Source organism: Eleutherodactylus coqui, chromosome 13 (genome assembly GCF_035609145.1).
Source record: "Eleutherodactylus coqui strain aEleCoq1 chromosome 13, aEleCoq1.hap1, whole genome shotgun sequence".
NCBI lineage: Eukaryota > Metazoa > Chordata > Amphibia > Anura > Eleutherodactylidae > Eleutherodactylus > Eleutherodactylus coqui.
Genome location: NC_089849.1, coordinates 66,809,384 through 66,824,107, shown reverse-complemented (window position 1 = coordinate 66,824,107; position 14,724 = coordinate 66,809,384). Strand labels below are relative to the sequence as shown.

Below are 14,724 nucleotides of genomic sequence, written 5' to 3'. Positions count from 1 at the left end.
GCGTCATCACTGTGCGACACTATGGCGCCCACGTGTAGCGCACGGCGATGTCTGGGGGTGAGAGGAGCGGGAAAGAACAACGGGTCGTGTGTCGGGAGTACTGCTACCGGGAAGATGAGCGGACCGGAGGAGCGGAGCAGTCCCGGGAGCTCCGGCTTCGGATCCCCGAGGTGCTTATTCATGTACTGGCCACGTGGGGCGCCATGGCGTACGTGCGAGAATGCAGGCTGCGAGTTAACCCCTTGTGTCTGGTTGGAGAGGGAGCCATGTTGTACTGTATTCTAGCCATTGAGAGGCGCTATTGCTGTAGATTGCACTTGCTCAGGCCGCATTCACACCATCGCATGCAATTGTGTATTTTTTAACTTAACAGAAAATCTGCGCTTGTTAACGAACTCATTGAAATCAACAGGTTCTGCTCACTGCGTATTGCGCGTGCGAATACAGCCGGCCCTAGACAGTTGGGCCACATTCCACATGCGGAATCCGGCTCGCCGTCGGACATGCACAGTACAGATTTTTTTTTTTTTAAACTCCTGCTTTTCCTGCATCATGGCCTGGTAATGTAGTGGAATCCATGATCCTTCTGCAATGTCAACTGTGGAAGGGCCGTGGATCGGACAGGTTCTGTTCACGTCAATGGAAGGGATCCATGCAAAAATGGAGCATGCTATGATTTTTCATAGGGGGTCCGGTTACTGGGCAGCAAATACCCCTATAAAGTAACAAAACGAGCAGTACTTAACCCCTCCAGCGCTGTAGCCCCGCCATGGTCCCTGGGTTTATTGTTGCTGATGATGTCATCAGAAATCACCTGACCGCTACAACGTCACCATCCTGAACTCATGGTGCCCAGGATGTAGGTGCTGATGCCAGGAGAACAGGTGGTGCCGCAGCAGTCATGTGACGTCCTATGACATCACCAGCAACAACAGATGGCGGGCCGACAGCGCTGGAAGTATTTCTCTCTTTCTCATTTTAACACGGAGTAACAGGCAATGTTGTCTGGTAATCAGACTTCCCAGGAGTTTTCTTGGCCTTTACTATTGCTGACCTATCAGGTCGTTTACAATGGGACTTTAATATACCATATAAGATGCTAAAAAAAACGTTAATATTTGAGTGTTGTGAAATGGGGGGGGGTGGGGGAGTGCAATTGTGACATTTGGGGGGGGGGGGGGTGTTATTCTGTGAGTCAGCATGATCACGACGCTACCAAAATTATGTAGGCTTATGTAGATCACGGTCGGGTCGGATTCCGCCTGCAAAATATCGCAGTGGAATCAGACCCGGCACCTCCCAGAGACCCTACACTCACCTTTCCGGATCCGCCATGAATGCCTCGCCTGCGGGCCGGTGCGCGTGACGCAGATTCTCGTGGTACTTCAGCAGGGCTCACTGCCTGAAATAACGCGACACAGACAGCTACCGTTGATTGCAATCGAAGTCGTACGTGTGATTTTACCGCACAGAATAGAGCATGCTGCGATTCTCTCCCGCAAGCAGAAAATCGCAGTTGATTTCCGCTCGTGGGTATGGGAGAATCATTTCGTATGTGTGTGTATAAGGCCTCCTTCACACGGGCAACACAAACAATATCACCGTGATATCGCATCGGTTCAAATATAATCGCTAACCCAAAAATAAGCCCTAGCTGTAGGGAAAAAAAATGTTAAAGAATACATCACCTTACAAGCGCTGTCAGCTATGCTGCATCTTCCCCCGGCACTGGTCTTCATCATCTATTGGCCAGGGATTGAAAAATCCCCGCCTCCTGGAAGTGCTGCTTCTGATTAGCTTAGCTGTGATGTTTAGCCAATCAGAGCCAGTGCTCGATGAACCAATCACAGTCATTCAATGATTCATTGAGTGCTGGCTCTGATTGGCTGAGTGCTGTGATGCCTAGCCAATCGGAGGCAGTGCTTCCAGGAGGCGGAAATTTTTCAATCCTTGGCCAATAGAGATGATAAACAGTGCTGGGGATCGGGGAGAAGATGCGACGGGCGAAGGTTTTTGACTCCCAATCTCGAATGCTACAAAACATCGCAAATGTGAAGGAACCCATAGGAAGGCGTGGGCTTCACATACATGCGATTTGTAGCATTGTCGCAACACAAGAAAAATCACGCAACTTTGTCGCCCCCTTTTGTGACTGAGGCCTTTTTGCTTTTTATAAAAACCTTTTCTTGGAGACGGAGTGACCAATAAAGTGCACTTCTCTTATTTTCCTCATTTATATCATGCATGCAAATTGGCGCAGCCCTGGACGCAGACTGTCCTCACTTGATACTGGGTTGTGACCCCACTGGGACCCACATCCTACAATGCCATTTTATTAGGAGTGTGGAAACCCGCACAAACACTGGGCGCAGGACTAATAATATTTTTATAAATTATGACAATAGTTAATATTTTCACTTTTTATCATTAAACTTGTAGATATGCCCCTATGACAGCGGGTAATCCTCCCGTGGATCTGCTGTGGGCTATGAGATGTGCCCACCGCCCGGTACAGGGTTTGTAACACTATCTCTTCTCTTACCTTGCAGGTGCTGGAGTCGGAGTACGGGATGTACGTCTGGCCCTGTGCGCCAGTTCTTGCCCAGTACGTCTGGTTTCACCGAGTTGCCATGGCTGGAAAGAACGTGTTGGAGGTCAGTCTTGTCCTGGTGTGCGAATCTCTGGAAGCCATGGTATAATACGGGGAATCTTCCGAGAACTGTCTACAGGGGACCCTCTAAAGTGTACGGGAGCCTTCTGACTCTCGGTAGAGATAGGGACCGGGCGGTTAAATTTTAATTTCCTGGTCCCGATGTCTGACAGCGGCATCTTCCCCAGAACTCGTGCATGCTCATCATCTGCACCGAGTGCGCGTATAAGGAGTGCTGAGTGAGCATTCCACTTGGAGCGTTCTAAAGTGGATTAGTAGCCTAAGGGCGCGTTCCCATGTCCTGATGAGTGAGCGTGCCCATACACAAATATGCTATGTCTATGGCTAGCTCCAACAGGACTTGTCACATTGTATCTATGGGCAAGAGGAGCAGAGCAGATTAACATACAGGGTGCCGTAGAAATACCCTGGTGCAACGCTGAAAGATCTCTATTGCCCCTGGATTAGGTATGTGTGGAGCTGCTTATTCCAGTGCCAGAATAAGTGGTGCACCATGATGAACCACTTCTCCTTCAGGACGTCTTATGGACTGGAGGCTCCTTGCTCCCTTTTTTACTGATGGCACCCTAAATTGTGATGGATATCTGAGCACACAAAAATAATTTTGGTAGTTGAAGAAAAGAAACTATAGCAGTAAAATCACCACATGGGTAAAATCCCTAAAAAATTGTCTGGTCTGTAGGGTCCCTACACACGGCTGAGTGCGATATCGGGCTGCGAAGCTCTGCGATGTATGGGCGAATGTGCCTCACATCGCACGCCATAAGATTTGTTTTCCGGTCCCATTGAAAACAATGGACGATGAAATTCAGAAAAAAAATTGCTCATGTGTATGACCCCATTTAAAAGAATGGGGTTCATGTTTGTGCGTCCTGCAACGTACAAATCTCGCACGATTTTCACGGCTATGTGAAAGCGGCCTTAAAGGGGTTTTCTGGGAAAAATGCTGTCCTCAGGATAGGTCTTCAATAGTTGATCGGCTGGAGTCCATCGTTTGGGACCCTGACCAATCAGCTGATTGTGCGCCCGCTGAGAGTGCCACAATTACATGGGAGTTGGAGCAGAAGTCTTCTGCTTTTACTCTGTCTAGTGGCCAGCGCTTGTAACTGCAGGCACAGTTACAAACAGTTACAAACTGTGCCTGCAGTTACAGCGGTTCGTTTTGATTTCAATGAAAGCCGTGCTTGCAGTTACAAGCGCCGGCCACTAGACAGAGTTGGAGCAGAGACTTTCACTCCGACTCCTATCTTTCTGCGTTGCTGTTAGCGGGCACACAATTGACTGATTGGTTGGGGTCTCGAGTGATGGACCCCCGCTGATTAACTATTGATAACCTATCCTGAGGATAGGTCATCAATAGCATTTTCCCTGTAAAACCCCTTTAAGGGTGACTACCCACTACAGTTTATTTTTCACTGCGAAATTCGCAGCGTTTTTTTTCTGCAGGGGTCTATGGGACTTGTAATGTTAAAATCGCGATCACGCAAAATCGCGATTTCACAGTAAATTGCGATTTTTGCGCGATCGCGATTTTAACATTGCAAGTCCCATAGACCCCTGCAGAAAAAAAAACGCAGCGAATTTCGCAGTGAAAAAAAACTGTAGTGGGTAGTCGCCCTTAAAGGGGTTAAAAAGGCTCCCCGATGAGATGATTATTTGGGGTCCACCTGCTGGTACCCTAAGAAGTAAGCAGTTCTGGAGGTGGGAGAGTAAGGGTTTCTGGGCCATGTTGTCTAATCTGTGGATGTATGCCTTGCTGTTATAGGTGGGTGCGGGGGTGAGTCTGCCTGGTGTCGTGGCTGCCAAGTGTGGCGCCAATGTCATTCTGTCAGATGCAGCGGCTCTACCGCAGTGTTTGGAGAACTGCCTGAGGAGCTGCGCACAGAATAACCTTACCGGGGTACCCGTCATCGGACTGACCTGGGGTGAGATATCACCGGATCTGCTCACCCTGCCGCCTATCGATATCATTTTGGGCTCTGATGTTTTCTATGAGCCAAAAGGTAATGTGCTCCACAGACAACCAGCCAGATAACTGCAGGTTTAAAAAAATATGCCGTAATCACTTTTTTTTATTTGTCAGATTTTGAAGACATCTTGGTGACTGTGCATTTCATAATGGAAAGAAACCCCAGCGTTGAATTCTGGACGACCTATCAAGTCAGAAGGTAACGCTCACACTCGTGATTGGAAATGAAAAATAGGTTATTTTCTTCTAGGAACAGCGCCACTCTAGGCCATGGACCATGCCTGGTACTGCAGCTCAGTCTCGTCTATTTGGATGAAATGAAGATGCCATATGAGGCGCAGCATATGGATAAGAGTGGAGCTGTTCTTGGGGAAGAAACAGACCATTTTGTATAATCTCAGTAAGTCAGGAAAGAATAGTGGAACTCAGACAGTAGTATGTGTTGCTGACAGACTTCGGTGGAAGTCCTCCGAGTAATGTAGGGGGGAATGTTTTTGTATTCACAACCCTTATAACCCCATAAGGACCAAGCGTCGCAGATATACAACACTTGGTCTAGGGCTTTAATCCAGCGCTTTAGTAAAAATACAACGCAAGATTAAAGCCCCTCTTAGTGCAATCAAGCAGGAGCGGGTCGGGTCTTTGGATGTCAGCGAAGGCCACAAGTTCTAATGACATTGGCTACCTAGCCTTTGTCCTTTGAGTATGCCCTGCACACAAACTTTATCAACTTTTTGAAATTATTGCACCCTGATTCCTCCTAGTTGTATGCTGCTCTTACTAGGGCCACAGGCTGCACCTGTTTTTGGTAGTTGAGTTGTTCCCATCATTCTTCACACTTGCTGGTGGTTCTCCAGTCGACTTGTAGGTTCATGGGGCTTCTCCTCATCAGCAGGGATGATTGCTGGGACTTCCACCTTTTAAGTCACTGCCCCACCCTGTAATCCAGGATCTGCAGAACCTCCAGAGTAAGAACCATCCTTTGTCATGTACCTTTCATGTAATTGTATCAATGTTTTCCCTTAGTGCCAACTGGTCAATGGAAGCTCTACTGCACAAATGGGATCTCAGATGTTCAAACATTCCCCTGAAGATGTTTAATGCTGACCGAGAAGGCCTGGCAGGATCCAACCTCCCCGGAAGGCACAGCATTCAGATGATGGTCATCACGTTGAAAAGAGGTTCCTCTAAGTGACCGTCTGCTCTTCTCCTTGTGAGGACATTTACAGTGGGGATTAGGGGTGACTCCAGCTGCACCAACACAAAACGATGGAATATAAGAAGAGGTTCTTCTGTGAAGAAAGTGAGATTGGTGGAGGTGAAATCCATGCAGGTGTCTGCAGGTCCCCTCCTCCGTATGGTGGGGAAGTTTGCAGAGGAGTTGGAGAACCAAAATTCAGAAGAGCTGTACATAGGGTAATGTCTTTAGAAACGTCAGATGTTTGTGTATGAAGAACCTCTTAAGAATGGTTTCACTTGTGCATTGGAACCCCCAGTCAGCGGTACTGGCACACAGTACTGGAAGAAAAGGCACTGCATGCAGCACATTTTCTTCTGTCCAAAAGCTGGGCAGACCCCAGTATAGTCAGTGGGGTCCGTCCGGCGCTGTTCGGTTCCATTCGTCTGCGTGGATTTATCTTTTCTGCTCCTGAAACGTAGCAGGAAAGCCCAACCCCGAGTGCAGATGTGAGACCACGCTAAGGCCTCATGTCCACGGGGACAGATCCGCAGTGGGTGTTCCGCATGCGTGATCCGCGCCTCATGGGGATGCATTGGACACCCGCAGGTAATTAAATACCTCCGGATGTCATTTTCCCTTGAGGCGCGGATTGCATGTGCGGGAAAACACCCGCAGCATGCTCCATTTTAGTGCGTGGCTCCCGCAGGCATCTATTGAAGCCTATGGAAGCCATCCGGATCTGCGGCACACCCGCAGCTGAATTCCTGCTCTCCGGCCGTGACGGAGGGAAGATCCGCAGCGTCCGGACAGGTAAGTAAATCTTCTTTGTAGGCCTCATGTCTGCGGGAAAGGAGGGACCCGCTGCGGGATCAAAGCATCGCATGTTAAAGTCCCCCAGGGGCACTTCAAAGTAATGTAAAAAAAAAAATCAATAAAGTTTTTTTAATTGTTAAAAAAATAAAAATATGTATTTGATATCGCCGCGTCCGTAAAAGTCTGATCTATCAAAGTAGTGCATTATTCTTCCCGCACGGTGAACGTCGTCTGAAAAAAAAACAAAACGCCAGAAATACACTTTTTTTAGTTACCCTGTCTCCCAGAAAAAACGCAATAAAAAGCGATCAAAAAGTTGTATGTATTCCAAATTGATACTATCGGAAACTACAGGACATACCGCAAAAAATGAGACCTTGCACAACTACGGCGACAGAAAAATAAAAAAGTTATTGCGCGCACAAAATGACCGCAGAAAATAATTGAAAAAAATTAAATATCTTTAAAAAAAAAATTAAAGTACTATAGAAAAAAAAATACTATACAAGTTTGGTATCGTAGTAATCATACTGACCCATAGAATAAAAATATCAGGTCGTTTTTGTTGCAATTTGTGTGCTGTTGAAACAGGACGCACTGAAAGATGGTGGAATGTCGTTTTTTTTCCATTTCTCTCCGCTAAGAATTTTTAAAAAGTTTTTCAGTAAATTATATGGTACAATATATAGTGCCATTGAAAAATACAACTCATCCCGCAAAAAACAAGCCCTCATACAGCGACGTCGATGGATAAATAAAGGAGCTACGATTTTTTAAAAGGGAGTAGGAAAAAACAAAAATGGAAAAAGGCAAAAAAGCTCCGTCACTAAGGGGTTAAATACCTGCAGGTGTCATTTTTCCCGTCAGGCGCGGATCCGCGTGCAGGAAAAAATCCGGACATGCTCCATTTTCGTGTGGGTCACCCGTGCCAGAATTAAAACTCACCTGTTCCGGACAGTGTGGTTCTTCCCTTCTTTGCGGCCAGATCTTCTTTCTTCGGCCTGGCGGATGTGCTCGGCACGCTGCCAACGTGCTGAGCACATCCGCCGGGCTGAAGAAAAGATCCGGCCGAGAAGGGAAGAACCGCACTGTCCGGAGCAGGTGAGTTTATTCTTCTTTCTAGGCCTCATGTCCTCGGCGGGCCTGATTTTCCACGTGGCTATGAGGCCTTAGGCTCCCTGCACACGGCAGAGCCGGATTCCGTGTGTAGAATCTGGCTTTGCAAGCAGCGGGGTCCGTGCGTTCCTGCTCTGTCGCAGCAAATATCCGCCCATGAGCAGGAGCCCTACCTGAATGTATTGTCATGTATCTGTCGGAGAAATGTCGTCTGCTTTTAGTACACTAAATATTTATTATTCAGCCAAAAGAGCCGTTTGTTACCTGAGAAACTCGCAGATGTGAGTGCGTCAGGGAAGTGAAGAAGAGACCCAATTCTGCCATTTTTTTCCTTTCCCAGTATTCATTATGCAGTACAAATCACATGACTTTTTCCTCTGCGAGTCGGTCTGTTTACAGCTTAATTATATAGACAGATTTTTAGTCTTTCCAATTTTGAACACTAAAAGTCCATTATTTTTATTTTTTTGCAGCACTGCATTCGAAGATCCATCAACAGCTGTGTGAGGACTTGTTTTTTGCACGAGAGCTGTAGTCTTTATTTGTTACACTTTGAGGTACATATAGCTTTTTTGGCAGGGTGGGGGAAAGGACGGAGTGAACAGGGAAAAAAACTATTATTAATAAGTTGGCTGTGTGGGATCAAAAAGAGTTCAATTTATGATCTGTCATTGCATATGTGTCCAAAGTTAGCAAATGTTGCTTTTTTTTTTTTAAATTTCGGGAACTGGTTGTAGACTGGACCTAGAACTCTACCAACCCTTTTAAGGGTATGTTTATACATAGAGGAAATGCTGCAGATTTTCTATGGCCAAATCTGCATTATTTTACATCACGATCTGCACTAAGGTTGGGACATCAAAAACCGATATATGGCTAATGCTTTGGCGATACTTTTCATGGATATTGTTATGTCGGATATATCGGTAACATCGATAGTTTAGGGCGATATAATATCGAATCGTGTCTTGTGGTCCGGTGACCAGACTTTCTTTCCTTACATTCCGCCCTTTCCTTTTGTGTTGTACAGGATGTAGTTTTGCTCGAGGCACTAATGAACTTATAAACAAGTTCTAGAAACTTTTAGAAAGTGTGAATTGACTCTTTGTCACCAAGAAGGTTTGCTCCAGGCAAAACGACTCTCAGACAAAGTGGGGTCTTGGGCCGCTCCTCCACATGCGTTTGTTCATGGCGTTAGCCGAGGCTCTGAAGGCTTGTGTCTAACGCCATGGCTGTGGGCAATGCTTTCTAAATGAAAGCATCTCCACATGCAGATGGAGGGCTGCGCTGAACGCACGAAGGTCGCGTCCAGAGAAGGAGATGCGACATGTCATGTGTTCAGCGTCTAACGCGAACGCAGTGCCCATAGAAAAGATAGGAGACCCATCTAACGCAATTACAATTGCCTTCAGGGCGCTGCGTTCGCGTTACCAGGCCCCGATTTTTCTAATAAGAATGGTTTCAATAGCTGGTGAAATGATGTCTGCTCGAAGGAGCATTTAAAGGAGAGCATGCAAGCAGATTAATATTTCTTGGCTCATTAGATAACGATGATTGGGGCCAATGATAAAAAACGTCTTTTCATATACCTCATTTTAATTGTTTCATCTGTAATGTTTTATCTTCATTTGTGACTTTAATATATTTTCCTGTTATTAATAGTTAGAAGTTCATAATAAATTCAACAGTTTTAACGTTTTAAAAGAAAACTATAATTTTCTTGCTGATTGTTGCTTTATTAACCCCAGACCGGTTTTATTTGTATACAGCAGTTTAAAAAGTCGATATATCGATCGTTTTCCACCGATATTTTACAATAATCGATAGTCGATACTATCGATATTTTTGTGTCTATGTCCCAACCCTAATCTGCACCAGTGCTGTGGATTGGGACTAGGAATCGGCTATGTACCCACAACTGATTTCAGTGTGTTACAGCGCCCCCTTGGAATACTTTGTGCTGCCAGCTACTAGGGAGCGTTGTGCTGCGTGGCATCACCTCACTAGCGGCTGCCCGTGTACTCAGAGGGGAGGGATGCACTGTAGCTGTATATATGCAGCCGAGTGTGAGTCAAAATCCAGTGGTGTGAATGTTGCGGCGAAACCCCTGCAGATTTTGCCATGCATCACTTCCGCTACGTATGACGGGGTGCCAGAGTTCTAGTGTAAAACTATTTCCCTAAGCAGTAACCTAATCGCAGGCAGCTGCTTCCTAATCAAAAGATGCAGCAATCAGGTTGATTTGCAGGGGAAAATCTGCAATGTTTCTGCTACGTGTGAACATGTCCTAAAGGAGAGGGCTAGCGCTTAACATTTAATGCCTGATCACTAGTCTGCCGCATTGGTGTGCTGCCAGAAACATGCAGTTCTGTACCTACTGCAGTGGCTGGGAATGGTACTGCAGGCAGTGTTTATGTCCAGCTTTAGATGCAGCTTTTATATGACCTTCAGATTAAAAAAAACCCACTGAAGGGCGTGCAAGGATTCCTTTTGTATTTGTCCTTTTTATCCTTTGCTGTAGCACATGTGAAATAACTAGTTGTTTCACACACAGATCTGTACACAGTAGGGGCAGTCTGATCAGATTGGAGGCCAGTTTTGTTGATGACACAAACTTCACTGACCCCAATTCTAAGCTCCAGCGATCGGGTGTCATCGGACTGAATGGATCTGCGCTGCGTCATGGGTTAACAGAAGGCACGAGGCAAATATGAAGTAAGCCTTCCAAGGTCACCCCAGAAATTCAGAGTTGTGACTTGAGGGACTACCACCAGTTAAAGCTGTCCACATGTCATTGTTTCCCCACTACAGTCAGTGCAAACAGCAGCATGTGTTGGACTTGTGTAGTCAGAGAGGAAACTGCAGCAGGCGGATCAATTAAAGCTTCTGATTAGTTTACCTTGTGCTGCAGGAGCAAATCAAAACCTCTCTGCCATGTGATAAATGCTGCCTGCAGACTCCACAATGCGGCCGTTACTGCCTGCATGTTTATAAGGTACAAGGCTGGGTTCACACAGCACGGAAATTACACTGCAGAAATCTCGCCCCCTAGAGGAGAGCCAGCAGTATGAACGGCGATACAACTGCCCCGTTCTGGATTTGAATTCTGCGTGGCTTGTCTGCAGCGTGTGAATGAGATTTCTGCGAAGCTTCTCCACTTTGCTACTTGCTCTCAGGTTTAAAAAAAATGTTTGTTACGAAAATTCCGCCCCGTTTGACCCCAGTCCTAGAAACAATCATGTATTAAATCGGTCGCAGTGCAAACACAATGTGCAGAATGGTCATTTTAGTGGATGACCAATCTGATTCCTTATTGTAAGATCCAGCCTCTGTATTCTCAGACAGCAGGTCAGGGCCGTGGCTAAGGGCTAGTGCAGAATCTTGGAGGAGCAGATGACCCCGATCACTACTGCTGCCATGTTAGTAGTAACCCTGGAGGAGCAGATGACCCAGATCACTACTGCCGCCATGTTAGTAGTAACCCTGGAGGAGCAGATGACCCAGATCACTACTGCTGCCATGTTAGTAGTAACCCTGGAGGAGCAGATGACCCAGATCACTGCTGCCGCCATGTTAGTAGTAATCCTGGAGGAGCGGATGACCCAGATCACTGCTGCCGCCATGTTAGTAGTAATCCTGGCAGCTGCTGGCATCCTAGAACGAAGTTGTGTCAAATGAAAGTGGGGGTCCTGGCAAACATGAGAAGATGTAATGTGGGATGAATTGCAACATGGCGGCAGGTGCCTTCATGGGTGACCATTGTTATGGGGAGTGCAGGCAGCTCAGGTGTATAATAGTCCTATAAGATACCAGTTGGCCTTTTTACCAAAAGAGGAAGGGATTTTACTCTGAAACAACGGTTTTCTGCTAAAGATGTTACTTTCAGATAAACAGCTTTGAGCTTATCTACAATGTCTGCACCCACAAAGAACAGAGCAGCTTAGAGTCTGACTCTACTAAACCCAGATGTTATCGGCAAGGTCTTTCTACCCCCATTCGATAAGCATAAAGTAACCCAATCCTACATAGAGGTAGTGATGCAAGCTGCGCCCACGCTCAGAGGATGCTAGCGCCTCAGGCTGTTTGGCTTTAAGATCCCATAATTGAGGAGTCCTGAAGAGGGGAGAGGTTTTTTAATGCTACTTTTACCAACTGCACAACTAGTGACACTTCTCCAATGTCTCCTCTTCAGGATCTTTAACACGTAACATACAGGCATCTCTAGCTTCTACATCAGGGATGTCAAACTCATTTTCCCCAAGGGCCACATCAGCCTTATGGTTGCCTTTGAAGGGCCGATTCTAATTGTAAGATGGTATAGTAAAAGTGAAGCCCATATTGGCCCGATTGGTAATAAGGTCCCCCATAGCCAGTGGTGCACACTGATGTAATGCATATAGGCAAACACTATTATGGCTGCTGTCAGTCTTTTTTGGGGCCCTTCTGCATACTTGGGCCCCTGATGTCTCCCAGGCCTGCAGCCATGAACAGAGGGAGGGCCGTTGAGAGGAGGTCAGCGCTGAGCTGCTCCTCCCCAGCGTCGCTCTGCTGGCTCCAGAAATTATGATTTCTGCCGTCTTCTTCCCTCCTCTGGGGCTGTTATGGTGAAGACAGCAGCACAGAGGGTGAGGGAACTTGGTACACAGCCAGCAGGCCAGAGAAAATGAGGTGGTGGGCCGGATTCGGTCCGCGGGCCTTGTGTTTGACACCCATGTTCTACATAAATCCATCTCAATGGCAAATCTCGTTTCTACAAATGAATGTTCATGGTATTTCTTTCTGTAGTCCATATAAGAAAACCATTCCCCATCTTCTGCATTAGACATTCCTCTTCATCTATGGCTGCAAACATCAGGCCTAGATAATTCCCCTAATACAGGAAAGATGTCATATTGCCTGTTTGTTACATTAAAAACTTTGGCCCGTACCCCAGTGGACTGGAGTGTACCTACTTTTGATATTGGAGTCAACACTTCAAGGGGGGGTTCTGAATACCCCCCCCCCCCCCCTTCTGTCCCCAGTAAGTGTCTTTGCTATTTTTGTCTTTCGGACAAATATTCTGCTTATACTATATCACATCATCATAAAGTGCAGAGACCCCTTTTCTAATAGAATATCATCCATATCGGTGGGGGAAGCCCTCTATGTTCTGCAGCTCTCCCGACATCTTGGGGATTGGATGTATGTGAATGGGACTTTGAAGATCTTGTGGTGCATTCCTACAGTGTTATCTCTAATACAGAAATCTCTTGGAGGTCTGCAGGCTTTATAAAACAAACAGAGGAGGCGGTCTAATTCACCAAAAACCTGAAATTTCTTATATGACCATATACTCTTTAGATGCCCAAGACACGTGTTGTATTTAATAGCTTATGGTTTTGTTTAGAGGTAGATCCCTCTTTTCAGGGTCCATGTCCAGCAGCAACACTAAATTAAAGGCTAGTCCTTTCCATTAGTTGTGTCTGACCCATGGAAGGTCAGGAGCAGATGATCCAGGAACAAGTGTTCACTTCACCTCTTACATAGATCAGAGGGTTTTAAATCTTGTGCCAAGGAGGAAAAAGCCTTCCCAGGCCTCTGAACAAGCAGCTGGAGTTGGTGCTTTACTTCCACAGTATTCCCTTGTAATCCCACGTGGCGCAGCAGATGCCCCAGTGTAACCAAGCACTGCCATCTGATGGGGACTGAAGTCCGACTGGCCACTAACTGCAGGAGTGCAACAGACCTGCTGGGTCTCATCCACTTGGGTACCGATCTCCCATAGTGGCTATGGAGACTGGCTCTCTGCCAAGTGTAGGTAGCCTGCTCCAGAAACTACCAGTAGGAGGTCCTCTTGCCAATTGTTTAGAGTAGGGACTGGAAGACACTAGAAATTGGTCAGATTGGGCTTACATGGGGTGGAAGTGCTGCAGAATGCATGCAGCATTTTCACATCCCCAACACTGGTGCGGATTTCGACAGTCAGCTGCATACTCCTAGCGGATTTAGGGAGATCTGGTGCTCACCTCTGAAGCCCTCGGCGGCTGTCAGTGTACTGCTTAACTGAGTGCAGCTCTGCTGGTCAGGTGATTGTATGGCTGCACTTACTACTGGGTGAAGGGAAGCACCCACAACTGGACAGTTAAGAGGGGAGCGCAGGACTTTGTTTTGGATGCAGAAATGCTGCAGACATTCCACTCTGTGTAAACATACCGTGAATCTCCATTACCCATTGTTCCTGCTAGGCACAGAAAATAAGCCACAGCTGAGCTCTGACAAGGAGTGGGGGACTGTCAGTCTGCTCATTAGACTTGAGCCAGCTCCACTTTTCCATCACCACCCATGCAGGGGGCAGGCTCAAGTCCCTCACCTGGGACATCACTGACAGGACCACAATGCCATGTGCCTCCTTGTCAGAACTCCGCGGGAAGTGGCTGATCCAACTTCCCCTTTAAAATGACGTTACATTTGATTGGCTCATTTATTGGCAATATGAATGCTTAAAAACCATGTTCAGGTTGTGGGTTTAGTAAATTGTCTTTCCCATGCAGCATAACTAGCATATACTTACCTCTCCCACTGTGTCCCATGCCACCGCTGCTCCCTTTACAGGATGTCACAGGTATTGGAGGCCAATAACGGAGCTCCGCGATCAGTAACTGAGCCTGTAAATGATGCCAGAGGGGAGACCCAGGGCAGGGAGGAGAGTATATAACTTATCGCTCTAAACAGTGTGAAAGAACCCTATGGGCCGTATCTCACCTTTACTCATCCATGTGAAAACCTCCGTGGATGCGAGAAGTTAACGTGAAAACCTTGCATCACTGTGGGCTGCAGGGAATTCCCGTCACGGCTACCACAGCCGCAGCAGAAGATCGCAGAGTTCTTCCATTGTGACTGTGATAGGACATACTATCTATGCAGAACACAATGCTATGCAGAACAAACATCACTAAAGTGTATGACCCCTTTCAAAAGACAGCTTCATATATGTGA

General features: G+C 46.7%; 1 protein-coding gene across 2 annotated transcripts; it reads left to right on the top strand.

The window, feature by feature from the left end:
• The first annotated feature begins 16 nt into the window (after positions 1–16).
• On the top strand, positions 17–9,571 carry METTL23 (methyltransferase 23, arginine). Of its 2 annotated transcripts, XR_010787486.1 has the most exons (6): positions 17–170; positions 2,550–2,654; positions 4,437–4,674; positions 4,755–4,839; positions 5,667–6,056; positions 8,223–9,571. XR_010787486.1 is itself a non-coding variant. In XM_066586478.1 (5 exons), exons 1-5 carry the CDS (start codon positions 48–50, stop codon positions 5,833–5,835), a joined length of 720 nt encoding a protein of 239 aa, XP_066442575.1. In that variant the 5' UTR covers positions 17–47; the 3' UTR covers positions 5,836–7,618. The 2 variants fall into 2 exon arrangements, 1 of the variants encoding a protein (XP_066442575.1); XM_066586478.1 differs by lacking the exon at positions 8,223–9,571 and having other exon boundaries at positions 5,667–7,618.
• The last annotated feature ends 5,153 nt before the right edge of the window (positions 9,572–14,724 follow it).